The sequence below is a fragment of the Palaemon carinicauda genome, chromosome 36 (assembly GCF_036898095.1).
Source record: "Palaemon carinicauda isolate YSFRI2023 chromosome 36, ASM3689809v2, whole genome shotgun sequence".
NCBI lineage: Eukaryota > Metazoa > Arthropoda > Malacostraca > Decapoda > Palaemonidae > Palaemon > Palaemon carinicauda.
This window is the reverse complement of record NC_090760.1, coordinates 41,103,725-41,120,684: the sequence shown is the minus strand read 5'-3', so window position 1 is coordinate 41,120,684 and position 16,960 is coordinate 41,103,725. Positions and strand designations below refer to the sequence as shown.

At 36.0% G+C, this 16,960-nt stretch overlaps 1 protein-coding gene across 2 annotated transcripts in view; it reads right to left on the bottom strand.

Annotated features, from left to right (window-relative positions):
* Positions 1-3,445: 3,445 nt before the first annotated feature.
* The window catches only part of LOC137628840 (ubiquitin-conjugating enzyme E2 E1-like), a 52,351-nt gene continuing 38,836 nt past the window's right edge, over positions 3,446-16,960 (bottom strand). For both annotated transcript variants that reach the window (XM_068360081.1, XM_068360082.1), the window contains one exon: positions 3,446-7,870. In XM_068360081.1, coding sequence (XP_068216182.1) covers positions 7,773-7,870 — 98 coding nt within the window. In that variant the 3' untranslated portion in view covers positions 3,446-7,772. The remainder of the gene's footprint in view (positions 7,871-16,960) is intronic.

The window sequence follows — 16,960 nt, the reverse complement described above, 5'->3', positions numbered from 1 at the left end:
AGGTGCTCTTGATTGAATACAAGGCAGCACAAAATCAAGGCTAATCATACAAACTTCCTGACCACAGTCAGGGGATTTCTATACAGCACTGGATATTTTAAGAAGGGCATCACATGCTTCAAGGCCTTCGTAAAACCCTAACAGCAAACTTAGGAATTGATTACCTTCAGTAAACCTATTTAGATGCTTTGCCAAGACTCTCCATGTTTTGATGGGAGTTATGGAAATTTGTTGGTAATCAGCAGGGCTAGAGCTACCCCAAACACATTCACCTGGAGTAACATAACCAATTCTCCCATATGAACCTCTTCTTTAAAATTGCAAAAATTATCCGACAACTCAGAAGTTAAGAAATCAGCTGTCTTCATAAAATATGAAAAATACCTTTTGGGTCTACAACCCCATAAGCACCAAGGTCCATCAGTTTTTAATTACACAGAACAGAACACTGAATCTAGTTAATTTAGCTTCATGGAAACAGGAATGAGGATAATATTAGTTTCTCAATATTATGCTTGCTGTCAAACACATCAACCTTTGCCTTTTTCTTTAGATAGTAAGTGACAGAGCAGTGAAAATTGTGAAAGGGATTAACCGGTGATGAAGTGGGACAGAGGTAGATGGAGAACGCTGGATAGAAACATCGACCCCACACATTAGTGGGAAAAGATGCAGACAAAGAAGAAGAGGAAGTGACAGCCATCTGGTTTAGGGAAAGGAGGAACTTTTCCAGTCTACGCCAAAGAGTGCACGTTTAAGGGTGGCCCACCATTTATCTTCAATGGTTGTCCCTGACAGGCTTTCTTTTACAGTAGTAAAAAGTCATCTCTCTTATCATTGTTTAAAATATACAACCTAGAACTGTATCTATGAATTAAGTATAACTTTAATTAAATAAAATTAAATCAGTGGCTTCTATCACTAGTTCACCAAACGTTCAGTTGGGCTCCACAAGGCACTAAAAGAGTTGGAAGACCCAGGCCTACATGGCCGTGGACTATGAAGTGGGAGGTAGGCATCTTTTGATTATTAATGCTGGGAAAACTTTATAAAGTTCCGTCATGCTGCTAATAGATTCTAGAAAATTACAAAATGAGTCAGGAGTCCAAGATTTTTTCTCAGTTATTATGTCTAGTAAATCAAAACATGAAGTTGTAAAGGGTTGTCAATTTTTATTGAATTCCTGTCTGCTATCTCATCATGATAAGTTCCTATACAAAATGCAACCCAGCAGAAATGAAGATCATGCTAAAATGTGATTGCCACTCTTAAACTTCTTTAAGCAATGTGATCAAAATTATAAAAAAAATTATTTACGCGGCGAGATGTTGATCACGCTGCAACCAGAAACTTACTGACGATTTGACCTGAGCTAGAACGCTGCCCGACCCCGGGTCGTCTCAGGGCACGTATCACACTGACTGAGGTTGACCCCGTAGAAAACGGGAAGAGGGTAAACTATACAAAAAGCTGTTTGGTTAGGTAGAGTTACCAGTAACTCCTAAGAAGGTAGTTCTAGGTAAGTATGTTAGGAAAAATAGAAATTACTTAAAAATTTGTGATTTTACTACGTCCCTGGAAAACGGGGTTGCTGACGTTCGCACAAACGTAACACAAACGAAAGAGGTCGGACAACGGAAGACATGTCCACGACCAGATCTGCAATTGGAATCTCTCCCATAGTACAACCTGACCTGGGGCATGACGGGTGTTGCCAGATGTATGTGGCTTAAAGTTGGGGAGGCCTATCAGACTTTTTCTGGTTGTTACTGGAAAGATATCCAGAACTCCTCCTCTTTGTGAAACGAAGGTTAATGCCGCTTTGACCTTTCTGAAACAAAGGGTCATGCCACTTCGACCTTTCTGAAACAAAGGGTAATGCCGCTTTGACCTTTATAAAGCATGGGGTCAGGTCACTTTGACCTTTATGAAACAAAGGGTAATGCCACTTTGACCTCTACAAAACATAGGGTCGTCACTTTGACCTTTATGAAACATGGGTCACGTCACTTTGACCTTTATGAAACAAAGGGTAATGCTGCTTTGACCTTTATAAAGCATAGGGTCAGGTCACTTTGACCTTTATGAAACAAAGGGTAATGCCCCTTTGACATTTACAAAACATAGGGTAATGCCACCTTGACCTCTATAAAACATAGGGTCGTCACTTTGACCTTTCTGAAACAAAAGGTAATGTCACTTTGACCCTTATGAAACATGCGGTCTTATCATTTTGACCTTTAAGAAACATAGGGTCATATCACTTTGACCTTTACGAAACATAGGGTCATGTCACTTTGACCTTTCTGAAACAGTCATATCACTTTGACCTTTATGAAAAGAGGGAAGTTCGGAGTAAGTGTATTGCATCGAAACAAAATTATTTTATTGTCAAATCTGCTCTTAGTTAAGTTTTTTCCCTTGGTTTTCAAAACAAGAGACAAACACTCAAGTGGAACCTTAGCTACATTACACATGCTTAACCCTTTTACCCCCAGGCTATTTGGAAATTCTCAACCCTTAACCCCCATGTGGTTATTTTTTTTCAAGCACATTTTGCAGTATATTTTTATTTAATTGCTCTAACAGCCTTAATTTTTGACATAGAGAGGTCAGGTTGGTCTCATTCTCTTGGAAAATGCCTGAAGTTTCTCAAAAAATTTTCAAAAATATGCAAAAAAAAATTCAAATAGCATTTTTTTTGCAAGGACGTACCGGTACGTCCATGGGGGTAAAGGGATGAGTTTTGTGAAACGTGCCAGTACGTCCTTTGGGAGTAAAAGGGTTAAATGTTATAGTTTACGGGCTGCCCATGGCAAGAGCCCGTGTCTTACACAAAGGTAAGGCAATCTTACAGACAGACAGACAGAAATGTTATAGCACATCCAAGATTGTTCCGACTGAGCTTCAGCAAATACGATCGCAAGTTCTTCATGAACAGACTCATGTTCAGGAATTAAGGGATGCCCTCTTACAATGGAATGCAATTCTTTTTGAAAGATTCAGGTAACAAATAAATTTCAGGTATGAGCCGAGATCTAGGAAGTTCTCTTAAAAATTGTACTATTAACCCTTTTACCCCAGGGCTCTTTGGAAATTTCCAACCCTTAACCCCCAAGGGGTTATTTTTTCCCCAGCAAATTTTGAAGTATATTTTTTTTTAATTGCTCTAACAGCCTTAATTTTTGTTATAGAGAGGTCAGGTTGGTCTCAGTCTCTTGAAAAATGCCTGAATTCTCTCAAAAAATTATAAAGAATATGAAAAAAAAATTTTATAGCATTTTTTTGCAAGGACGTACCGGTACGTCCATGGGGGTAAAGGGATGAGTTTTGTGAAATGTGCCAGTACGTCCTTTGGGGGTAAAAGGGTTAACTTACACTTTTAATATAATTTGAGAAGGCTTTAATGATCATGCATGCATATATGGGTCAAATAATACATGTCTCGTTATTACATCTTTATTTGAAACTAATGAGAAGACAAATACACTTTTTTACTTCATCCTGCCTTTATTTATTTTTTTTTTTCATTTTTTTATATTTTACTTATCGATATACACACCAGCCAGAGAGGACTCGAGAATCTCTCGGCTGTTTCTCAAAACTACAACCAAAATCTTACATGACCAGTACACATAGTATGACGTCCTTAATGCCATAGACAAGGGCTGCACTGCCCAAAAAACACCTTGATAATATCAAGTGGAAATAATGCTGAGATTTTATTAATGGGGCCCTCCCAAACAATTTTGGAAAAAAAAAAAAATCATACTACTATACTACTAACACCTTTCAACGCCAGGAAGTTTACAATTAACGCTGGCGCGCGCACCGCCACACATTCAACAGTCGTACTCAATCATATTGCATTAGGAACTCCAATTTCACAATACAGATGTCGGGAGATACATTCCGACAAACTATGCTCATGAACTCAAAAGCAGCAGTCTCACTCAATGCTCAGCTCTCCACCGTCATCCAAACACTACAGAAAACTACATGGAAAAAAAAAAAAGGACGAAGATTGTGCTCCTCAAAATTATAAACATTCAAAATACGCAATGTTTATCATCAAACCTTTCTATTAAACGTCAACATTCACACAGACAAGCAATGAGTAACTTGAAGTGCTACTATAGTTACTTTTCCCTCGGTATACAGTAAATTCACATTTACACAGCACTGCCCATATGATGGAGACAATGTATTCCTCTATATAAAGATTACAGGATTTCAAGATTTACAGCATTCCTAGCAAGGCTTCTAAAAAGTATTTTCCGCAAGGATAACATTTACTTGCAAAGTTTAAATCATTCAAACCAAGAGTTTGTAGTTTTCACAGCAAAGTTTATTAATCCAAATTTGATTTATTGGTTTTTTTACATAAAGTATCAGTACTGTACTCCCAAGCAAATTTAGACAGTCAAAGCAAGCTTTTAATATTCCATGAAAAGTTTAGTGAGATATAAGATCCAAGTCTTCCAGGCAAGGTTTTACAAGTAATTCAAGCTGGTGACGTGAGTATATTGGTAAACGCCTTGACAGCAGTGCAATCTTCTACGACTAAAAACACAACCTTTTTCGCCATTAGCCCTCAAAAACTAATGTAAATGGCACAGCAATAAAGAGAAAATGGAATACACATCACCGGGTTTTCAAGTTCCCCGTACGCAGATAACGTAGCTTGGCTTAAGTTGCCTTGGTCTGATCTGTATCAATAATGTTGACTCATGTTTGGTCCAAAGGACTATTATTTAAAGGGATTACAAATTTTTTCATTCTAATTTTAAACCAAACTTATACAAATCAATGCGTGAACAAAAAATTTAAGTATACTATGTAACCATGACAACCAAATATAATGATTATATCTTATGGAACATTAAATCTTGACACTCCTTCATGACAAACTCAACATACTATTATTAATATTACTATCATTATTTCGGGAGGATTCCCCCTTTCATACAAGTATTATTAAATTAATATCAATAGTAATAATAGTAATAATATTAATCATCATAAATGTTCAGCTCCAATTAGCTACATGAGGAAAATAATAGGTTTTCCTAGAATAGAAGACTTCATAACTTTCGTCACAAAACCTCGGCATGACTGAGGGGCCAATTTTAAGTTAAATTATGTTAAAAGCAACTTCTTTACATCAACAATGCCAGTGTATAATGAATGTTAATACAACTGTATAACACCCTCATTATGTTAAGTCCATGCCAGCTACATAAAACTGGAAAGATAAAACTGGAAAGATACACACCAAGCTGTAACATGGAAAGATTCCAGCTTCCTCCTTAGAAGGGTTGCCATTAGAAAGCATTTCATGACTATGCCCTTACCTAGGAAATGTGACACCACCCATCATATGAGAGAGAGAGAGAGAGAGAGAGAGAGAGAGAGAGAGAGAGAGAGAGAGAGAGAGAGAGAGAGAGAGAGAGAGAGAGAGATTACCTAGGAAATGTGACACCACCCATCATAGAGAGAGAGAGAGAGAGAGAGAGAGAGAGAGAGAGAGAGAGAGAGAGAGAGAGAGAGAGAGAGAGAGAGAGAGAGAGAGAGAGAGAGAGAAAACCAGAGCATTAAATAGTTCCCATACAATAATTTCATAATGTTCTCCCACAACCGGAGCAAAGGGAATTTCAGCATCGCCAATCCACATACAATCAGGCAACTAAATGTGACAGCATATAAAAAAAATCAATTCTGCCTTCACGTAAGACACAGCCAAAGCACCATATTGTCTATGTGTGAATAAAGAGAAAATAGGAGAATTCAATTGGCGTAACCCCCATCTTTGGAGGAAAATTTATACAACTCAGGGTAACAATCAATGAGGATTTAGTTTTCTATGCACAAGTAACATAGAGAAGGATAAATGAAGTTGAAAAAGAAGTAATCCTGACTCCAAACAATATATTGGAATGGGTCCAACCTCCTCCTACAATTTTGAGGGTTATAAGAACGAGTACCATACTCCTACACTGCAGTTCTGACTAGATCCAGAAGGCCAAGTAACACTGTTACCGTAGGTGTACTTCACTGGCACTCGGCAATTGCATCTCTCAAAACAATGATTTGCAGTGGAATATCAATACTACCAGTTGGATAAAACTAAATGGCAACAATCTTGTAATTCTCTATTCCATTCCAGAACTTTCGTCAAAAATTAATGGACGATTGCCACTCAAAGCAGGAATAACACATACAGACAAATGATAGCAAATACAAAAATTACATCACAGAAGAGACAGAGTATTCACTACTAATCAAACTCTAATCTTGTTCCAATAACAACCAAAATACTGAAAATGTTCTAGATGCAAGATACACACAAACTAACCAGTCTTCAAAAAATGAATCATGAATCACTTAACCAGGAAGCATTGTCCCTCCTTGGTCAACCCCTATAAATTATTACCAGTATGCTTACCATACTAAAATTGTGCATGTCTGTCTGTCATTGGTCAACATACACAATCACAAGGACCACACACATTTCAATATGAAAAATCATGAGGTATTGTTTCAAGACTGATGGAGTCAAGTACATATATAAGGGAGGGCAAAAGTACAGGGCAGACGTGTACTCTGCTTACATTAACAATAAAAAAAATGAAAAATTAAAAATACCATGAAACCAAAGGTAAAATATACACCCTGTACAGTATTACCTGTTGCTCTTGTTTCATTCCAGCCCAATACCCTTGTCAATTGCCTTGTGGATGAAAAACAAATTTAGCGCCTGCTAAAAACAAATATAAAAAAAAAAGGACACTGTAACTCAAATCTACGTAACGACTCATACACCAACAAGCACATGGAACTCAAATATCTCGTCAGAAAGGAGTAACTGCGTTTGGACAAGAAAAATAATAGTTATATTAACACGGAAATGAAAGGTATCACACCACCAAGCCTAGTGGCCTGGACTCCAGTTTTACACAAAATACCAATGACCACAGCCAAGATCATAAAACTGCCTGACCCTAACGCAACCAAAGACAGTTTTCCTCATAACTGATAAAAGAAAAAGATTGTTGAAACAGGAACTCAAATAACTGTGATACCAGGATAAAAAAAAATCAGCTCAAATTATTTAGGAATAAATCCTTTACCAATGGAAAAATATACAGGGGATGCTCTCTCTCCAATGTCTCGCGTACGAATTCAAATAAAAAAAAAATGCAAGTTTTCAAGAAGACTAGCAGCATTGTTATTACTGTATACAGACTCAAAAGCTATCTATCTAAGGCAAAAAATATTGAGAAATTGGCCAATTCCTTTTTTTTAATGCTTGTAAGAAATCCTGACGTCATTGGTGCAATGCTCCTAGATATAAAGTTGTGCAAAATATCACAAATGAAAAGAATACAAACTCAATGACAGTGAGTGGGACAATAGAACTCAGGCAGGGAGTAAACATGATGGGAAAAAACAGTACATTTATCACCATACAGTATTTATATATACGTACCTAAATAATAAAGAAAAAAACTATTCCTAGACTGTGTGAAAAGTACAAGAAAAAAAATGAGGTAATGACAAAATGATGCTTACAAAACTTCTCCTGCAACATGACACATAACATAAAAACCCTTATTTCTAGGCTTAAAGCAAATCAAGACGACACGAGGCCGTCTCCACAAACAGGAGGCGAACGATCCATCCTAAGAGGGGGGTAAACGTTGAATTCAAATAACTGCGATGGCATGATGCAGGAGACGCCTGATACCCTGTTGACGACGACAGAGAAGTGATCACGTAGCGTAGCGTTTCGTCCATAGACGGGCAATTCTGTCATGTTCTTCCCTGTTCTGGAGGTACTGGGTCGCGATGCTCCCAACAAGAGGATCAGCTGAAAACCAGACGAGAAACTTTTAGATTCTTCTTGAGGCGCTTACCTCAAAACTTAAAAATACTTGAAACTGTATGTTGTACTTGATCACTGTACAGTAGTGGTAATCAAAATGTATACAGCACATACAGGGCACTCTGTGCATCAACGGCAGAGATACAGTTACCAAAATGAAACACTGCTGCTTAATACGAACAAAAATGGTAACACGTGCGATGCTTGAAATATCGCATGCAACTCCACCGATAGGCTACATACGTGAACTTGACATGAATTTCTGTAATTTTCTTCAGATATCCTTGCCACAACAAGACTTCAGGGTATCAAATTATTAAAATACTAATTAAATAAATAATGTACAAAGATAAAGATGGTAATACAAACAGGCACTGACTGATAGTAATAGAGCAAGAGATTATTATTATTCCACAAAAGGTACAGATGCCCTGACAATATAAACAATTACATGTTTAACTAAAAATTCTTTATCCACTTTTCATTAAGAACATCTTGCTTTCAAGAGCACAGTGCATCCAGGCTATGCTAGTCTTTCATTTGAGATCTGAAATGAGTCTTTCATATGATCTGAAATGTCTTTCATTTGAGATCTTAACCATCTTCCATTTGAGATATGAAATGTTGAGTCTTTCATTTGAGATCTGAAATGTTGAGTCTTTCATTTGAGATCTGAAATGTTGAGTCTTTCATTTGAGATCTGAAATGTTGAGTCTTTCATTTGAGATCTGAAATGTTGAGTCTTTCATTTGAGATCTGAAATGTTGAGTCTTTCATTTGAGATCTGAAATGTTGAGTCTTTCATTTGAGATCTGAAATGTTGAGTCTTTCATTTGAGATATGAAATGTTGAGTCTTTCATTTGAGATCTGTAATGAGTTTCATTTGAGATCTGAAATGTTGAGTCTTTCATTTGAGATCTGAAATGTTGAGTCTTTAATTTGAGATCTGAAATGTTGAGTCTTTAATGAGATCTGAAATGAGTTTCATTTGAGATCTGAAATGTTGAGTCTTTCATTTGAGATCTGAAATGTAAATGAAATCTGAAATGTTGAGTCTTTCATTTGAGATCTGAAATGTGAGTCGTTCATTTGAGATCTTAAATGTCTTCCATTTGAGATCTGAAATGCGAGTCTTTCATTTGAGATCTGAAATGCAAGTCTTTCATTTGAGATCTGAAATGTGAGTCTTTCATTTGAGATCTGAAATGTCTCTTTCATTTGAAATCTGAAATGAATTTCATTTGAGATCTGAAATGAGTCTTTCATCTGAGATATGAAATGAGTTTCATTTGAGATCTTAACCGTCTCATTTGAGATCTGAAATGTGAATCGTTCATTTGAGATCTGAAATGTATCATCTGAGATCTGAAATGAGTCTCATTTGAGATCTGAAATGTATCATCTGAGATCTGAAATGAGTCTCATTTGAGATCTGAAATGTATCATCTGAGATCTGAAATGAGTCTCATTTGAGATCTGAAATGTGAGTCTTTCATTTGAGATCTGAAGTGCGTCACAAACAATAAGAATTGAAACCGAGACTTACGGCTTGATAAGTTGCATAGTCTAGATTACTCGGTTATAAGTACGGCAGACATAAGTTGGAAGAAGTACTGTACATAAATCATATCGCATAAAATTATAACAATAAAAACAAACCACAAATAAGTGATTTCACTAACTTTAGTGAAGCTGTTTATCTATAGAAAAGTTATCTTAAAATTAATCTTAAATACTAAATGTGTAAATGCAGTTCGTAAATTGTATGTAACTGGGTCATAAACATCAACTTAAGTCATGGGTTCATAACAGCGAACCACGACAATATTTTCACCAATAATTGTAATGAACGTAAACAGTTTTAAATCAAATTGAAAATATACAAGCATATAAAAAATCTTTGTTTAATACACAGTAACAGTGTCATACTTGTTTTTTCAATGCAAAACAAGCCAACCTACAATTCACAGAGAATTGTGTTTTAATCAAAATCTAAAAATACATTTATTCATGCAAAAATAAACTCCATTAATTGTTTGTAAAACATTTATATTAAAGTTTGAATAAACAATGAGTGTATCAATACTTGACCTTCAAAGGGGCAAAGATTATGGCTTTGCTATTTGAAGAAAATGAAAAAACCTATGGTCATGGCCTAATTCTAAATTGGCAAACTATCACAATATTTGAGAAACTTTGGTGGTGCCTTGGCCAAAACACCAGACTGTTACCTTGCTACTGGTTAACTCACTACTTCAAAAATTAGTGATGCACAAGTTTGAAGCCAAAATACAAGAATAATTGCCTCATTATTCCTGATTTTTTAAAATCATTCAGAAGATAATCAATAAATGAAAAGCAGGCTAAGAACAACTCAACTTTAGTGAGTGAAGAAATTCAAAAGTCCAACGACAAACTTAGACTATGACATGTCTAAAGGAAGGTTATATATGTAAGATCTATTATATTGTTGTTACTGTTAATATATTTTTATTGTTCATTACTTCTCGTCGTTTATTTCCTCTTTTCCTTTCCTCACTGGATTATTTTTCCCTGTTGGACCCCTTGGATTTATAACATTCTGCTTTTCTAACTTTGGCTGTAGATTAGCTTGTAATAATAATAATAATAATAATAATAATAATAATAATAAATAAAAAAATAAAATATGTATAATAATAATAATAATAATAATAATAAATCATGATGTCTCATAGGATGTAGATACAGGAGAGGGGGTTTCCAGCCCCCTCATCCCGTCCCTTTTAGTCGCCTCTTACGACACGCAGGGATAACGTTGGCGCTATTCTAATTTTTATATGCCCCGCGGCCACAGGAGGAACATAGAGAGTAGAAGTCCCCTTTTTGTTTTGTTTCATTTGTTGATGTCGGCTAACCCCCAAAATTGAGGGAGGTGCCTTGGTATATGTATGTATGTATGTAATAAATCATAAAGCACAACCGGAAGGCTTTAAAGGTGATCGATCATGACCTCCAAAAATCTACCTTCATACTTTAGAATGGAAGGAGAACCAGCCAGGATGGTAACACTCCCGGCACAGGGTAACTGAGAACACATGCTCCCTGCCCCGTCTAGCCAAAACAGAGATGAAGCATCAGTCAAGCATGAATATCAAACCCCTGAACCAATCAACCCGTTGAAACCTTGATTGGCTGCGTTTGTGAACAAGCATAGCTATAGTTAACTTCAGAAGTGCGATGAACATAAGATCTTCCAGTCCTCATTCATGCTCCCCTACGGAGATGGGGACGAGACAGAATAAGACGAGATAAAAAAAAAAATTCCCTTCAGGTTCTCCACATGAACAGGGTTAAGGATGGTATCCTTGAAGACAACAACCAGAGAAGCAGTAGGCTTACACATAAGGATAACCATAGTCAGTTCAAATAGGGATTGAAGCAGCAGAAGACAAACTAAGGTTACAGACCTTAATTTGTTTTTAGAAAATAAAAGGGGTTTGGTCACTACAGAAGCAGTTAAGGAAAGGGGTGGAAATTAGTGATGTGGTCAGACAATCTTGGGTGGAGAGGGTTGGTAATGATCAGTCATACACTTCCCCATAGAATCAGTAGACTGTATAGGCACAACAGCAGTAGATAAAGGAAGCCAGGCTTCACCAATGGAGAATGAAAGAGGGCACAATGACTGCGTTCCCCTCTGAAGACAGTGGAAACTCCAGGCCTTTGCAAAATACAGCATATCTTTTGGGGGTCTATGTCTTCAGTAGACAAACTTATTACACACAAAACTATAGTGCACTATAAAAATTAATGTTTACTTATCAATTCTTGCACTTGGAAATTAATGTTTACTTATCAATTCTTGCACTATAAAAATTAACGTTTACTTATCAATTCTTGCACTTGGAAATTAATGTTTACTTATCAATTCTTGCACTTGGAAAATGAACATTACCACCAAATAGTGCCGAGTACAGCAATGTATACATGCATTTGGATGACAACATAGAAATGCATTCGGGCCTTACCACTCGCAGGTTTGCTATAGGCAAATTGGATCCTCACAGCAAAAAGGGCCAAGATTTCTATAAACCCCATTTAGAGTATTTGTTCACAATTATATAATACCAATTACAGAACAGGCCTTGAATATTCACTTAAGTTAAAAATAACTGCCTCTTGTTAAGTATCTCGGTAAGCAGTGCTGTCTTACATAGCTCAATGCATTATTTTTTTCCATCTAAGGTGCATTTCATCAACATCCTATCCTACGCCTATTGACGCAAAAGGCTTCGGTTAGATGTCCCCAATTGTCTCTATCTTGGTGTTTTTAATTCAATACTTCTCCATTCATTGTCTCCTACTTCATGCTTCATAGTCCTCAGCTATGTAAGACTGGGTCTTCAATCTCTCCTAGTGCCTTGTGGAACCCAGTTGAAAGTTTGGTAAACTTCTCTTTCTTGGGGAGTGCAAAGAGCATGCCCAAACCATCTCCATCTACCCCTCATTATGATCTCATCCACATATGACACTTGAGTTAATCTCTTACAGTTTTATTTATAATTCTGTACTACCATTGACCTTATTATTCTGAGGGATTTGTTCTCAAATCTACAACTCATGTCCATATAATAACACAGATCTCACTAAATTGATATATAGCCTGATTTTAGAATGTACTTTCAGGCGATTTGATTTCCAAATTTTACTTAGCCTAGCCATTGTCCGATATGCTATTTACATTTACACTTCAATAATTATGAATGCATCCTAGCTGAAGACTAAAATTATAGTTATAAATCGAAATACAGCATAGCATACTCAGTTAACCCTTTTACCCCCAAGCTATTTGGAACTTTCCAACCCTTAACCCCCAAGGGTTATTTTTTTTTCAAGCACATTTTGCAGTATATATTTTTCAAATTGCTCTAACAGCCTAATATTTGTCATAGAGAGGTCAGGTTGGTCTCATTCTCTTGGAAAATGCCTGAAGTTTCTCAAAAAATTATCAAAAATATGCAAAAAAAAAAAAAAAAAAAATTGTAAATAGCAGTTTTTAGCGAGGACGTACCCGTACGTCCATGGGGGTAAAGGGGTGTGTTTTGTGAAACGTACCAGTACGTCCTTTGGGGGTAAAAGGGTTAAATAACAAGAGGGAATACGTTGACGTTAAATAATTGAATTTTCAAGTCTTCTTTAAGTTGTTGTCTTCTATATTTGGTGTTACATAATGTTTTCCTGTATTGGGTGTTATATAACAAAAATATTATTATTTTCCCCTTTCTCTCAGGGCTGCGATACCAAAGCGTTTTCTAGTTATATGAAGGAATGCAGGACGATTTGAAATGTCATGGTTCATCTTTATTCAATTTTTTTTTTTTTTAGCATGATGTCTTAATTATATAACCACAAAAAATAGTAAGGTCCGACTCATTTTCCTTAACTTGACTGTTAAAAAAGGAGACACTTCAACAACAGCACAATTTTCAATATCAGTACAGTAATAATAAAAATAAAAATAATATTAATAAAATGGAAGAATCAATAATTTGAAAAGGTCCAGTGGAGGACAAATTAAGGTGAACTAAAAAATTAAGGATAGACAATTTTTGAATTATCACAGGATAAAAGTTCAAATATTCCAAAATATAATTGTGAAGATGAAGTTTTGCAATGTTGTTATTACTAACATATGCTAAGAAAATACCATACAATTGATGAAGCTATATTTAATATTCTAACTGACTGTCACTATCAAAATATAAATACAAAATTATAGACTGACAATTGTGGCACTTTTATAAATTTCTTTAGATTTAGTTTAATTCAATTACATTCCAATTAAGGATCAAAATTCAAACATTAAAACATTCCTTATATCTTGAAAACCATATCCGAGTAAATCATGAATTACGTAGCCAGATCATACATACGGTAACCCCGTTATTATTATTATTACTTGCTAAGCTATAACCCTAGTTGGAAAAACAAGATGCTATAAGCCCGGGGGCCCTAACAGGGAAAATAGCCCAGTGAGGAAAGGAAACAGGAAAAAAAATATTTTGAGAAAAGTAACATTAAAATAAATATTTTCTATACAAACTATAATAACTTTAACAAAACAAGTGGAAGAGAAATAAGACATTATAGTGTGCCCGAGTGTACCCTCAAGCAAAAGAACTCTAACCCAAGACAGTGGAAGACCATGGTACAGAGTCTATGGCACTACCAAAGACTAGAGAACAATGGTTTGATTTTGGGAGTGTCCTTCTCGAAGAGCTGCTTTCCATAGCTAAAGAGTCTCTTCTACACTTACCAAGAAGAAAGTGGCCACTGAACAATTTACACTGCAGTAGTTCACCCTTGATAGAAGAATTGTTTGGTAATCTCAGTGAGGTCAGGTGCATGAGGTCAGAGGAAAATATATAAAGAATAGGCCAGACTATTCGGTGTATGTGTAGGCAAACGGAAAATGAACCATAACCAGAGAGAAGGATCCAATGTAGCACTGTCTGGACAGTCAAAGGACCCAATAACTCTCTAGCGGTAGTATCTCAACAGGTGGCTGGTGCCCCGGCCAACCTACTATCCTTTTTACACCTGACAACACTGAGGTTACTAAACAATTCTTCTTCTCTGAAGGCATTAATTACTGCACTGTAACTGTTCTGTGGCTACTTTCCTATTGTTAAGTGTAGAAGAGACTCTTTAGCTATGGCAAGCAGCTCTTCTAGGAGAAGGACACTCCAAAATCAAATCACTGTTCTCTAGTCTTGGATAGTGCCAAAGCCTCTGTACCATGGCCTTTCAGAGTATTGGGGTAGAGTTCTCTTGCTTGAGGATACACTCGGGCACACTATTGTGTCTCTTCCCCTTGTTTTGTTCAAAGTTTTTGAAGTTTACATAGGATACTTATTCTAATGTTGTTCCTTTTCTTAAAATATATTTTTCCCTAGTTTTCTTTCCTCACTGGGCTATTTTCCCTGTTGGAGCCCCTGGGCTTATAGCATCCTGCTTTTCCAACTAGGGTTGTAGCTCAGCAAGTAGTAATAATAATATGCAACATAATTTACATACAGCAGTGATCCCTATACAGGTACTCAAAATAATAAGACAAAATCCGTTCAACTAGCAATGAAATAGCCCTTGCAGCATTGGACTATCATCACTCGGCTAGGGTTCTGATATAAACAAGCGAATTACAAGCCCCGTAACACATTCAAATATATAGCATTACTAAAATTCTAAACATTATTGATTAATACACCCTTTCAATCCCTCTGTTTCATCCAAAAATCTGTCACAACAGCAAGTGTCCTTTTTTAGGAAAGTTTCACTTAAACTGTCTTTGCACAAATGCTATTAGAGTTAATCATTTACAACTTCTGAATCCTACAGCTGAATAAATTACCTTTCCATTGATACATAATTTTGCACATTTTGTTACATTTTCATTCATAAGCATAAATAACATAAGTAAACAAAACAAACAAAAAATAACCTGGAAATTACTGCACGTCAAATACGCCCAATGGCAGCAAAGGGAGTAGAAATCCCAAGACGCAGGATATGACCAACGGCACCAAAAAGGGTTAATTAATTATTTACAAGTCTACAGAATGTTTATCCCCGTTACAAGTACACTACACACGGTAAGAAAATTACGGAAAAATACAGTTATGTAGATCAAATTAATCCGACAACACCACTCCAAACTGCATCTCTACAACCATTTTCCTTTGCAATATCTCGCACATTTTTATCACTTACCATCCAAATAGGATCCTAGTGATGTCAGCATGAAGAAATTACAGACCATGAAACAAGATGAAAGTCAGTGACAACAAAGATGTCAACTCAATGGATGGTTACTGCTCGGCAATTACTTAACAACTCACACCAATACAATTCGCATCATTAAGAACAAAGACACTTTGGTTCTTTCATAATGGGTGGAGGTCCAGCAAATAAGAGAGAAGGACTAATCTGTCGGACTTGGTTTCAAGACCACCTCAAGGTCAATAATCTATATTAAATCTATATTAGTGTTGCAACCTCACCATCCTTGTGAGCTAAGGACAGGAGGTTTGGGGAAGCCTCTAGGTCTACCTGTTGGGTCATCAGCAGCCATTGCCTGGCCTTCCCTTGTCCTAGTTTGATGGAGAGGGGGTTTGGGCATTGATCATAGGTGTATATGGTCAATCTCTAGGACATTGTCCTATCCCTTGCCTCTACCATTCATGAGTCACCTTTAAACTATTTATAACCTCATCAAAGGACTACTGTAACGTCATAACACCACTTCCATAATTCCCTCAGCACATGACATGCTAAAAAAAACCCTTGAACAAACAACAACATGGATATTAATGCTACTTCAGGTCACTGAATTGAAACAGTAAGTGCTTGAGATGTGTTACTAATTGCTCATGACAGGGTAGCAGAAAGAATTTCCCAACCACATAAATTTATTTCTAAGATTCCATGCCTCGCATATAGGTTGTAACAAATTTCTATTATGAGGGCACCTCCTTTCATCATAAAAAGATGTTTGAAAAGACCTTCTTCCATAAGTAAAATAGATCAATGACAGATTTCAATGTTTTCAAGGACAATTTTCCATTGTAAAAAATTCTTAGTAAATTACCTCTCAGTCCAGAAGTATTACTCAACAAATATAAAATAAAAATAATTTACTTGAAATGATAACAAAATTAATAATAATAATAATAATAATAATAATAATAATAATAATAATAATAATAATAATAAAAACAATAATAATAATAAAAAAAAAAGAGAAAAACATAGAATGATGAATCTGATAACATTAACTCAGACTCCACCCACAGTAGGGTCATAACGCACGTAATAACATAACACCGAAAAAATTACTCCACGCCTGTAACCAGGACATTCTTGATAAGCCAATGTAGATTCACAAAAACTAACAATCGCACCTAATAAAGCTTTTAACCGCCTGCATTTTATTTCAACTGACAAAAAGCCCTTGTTAAAAATGGAATCAAACTTCAATCTGTTGCAGTGATAAATTATACACCAAGCTGAGCATTTAAAAATATATATTTATG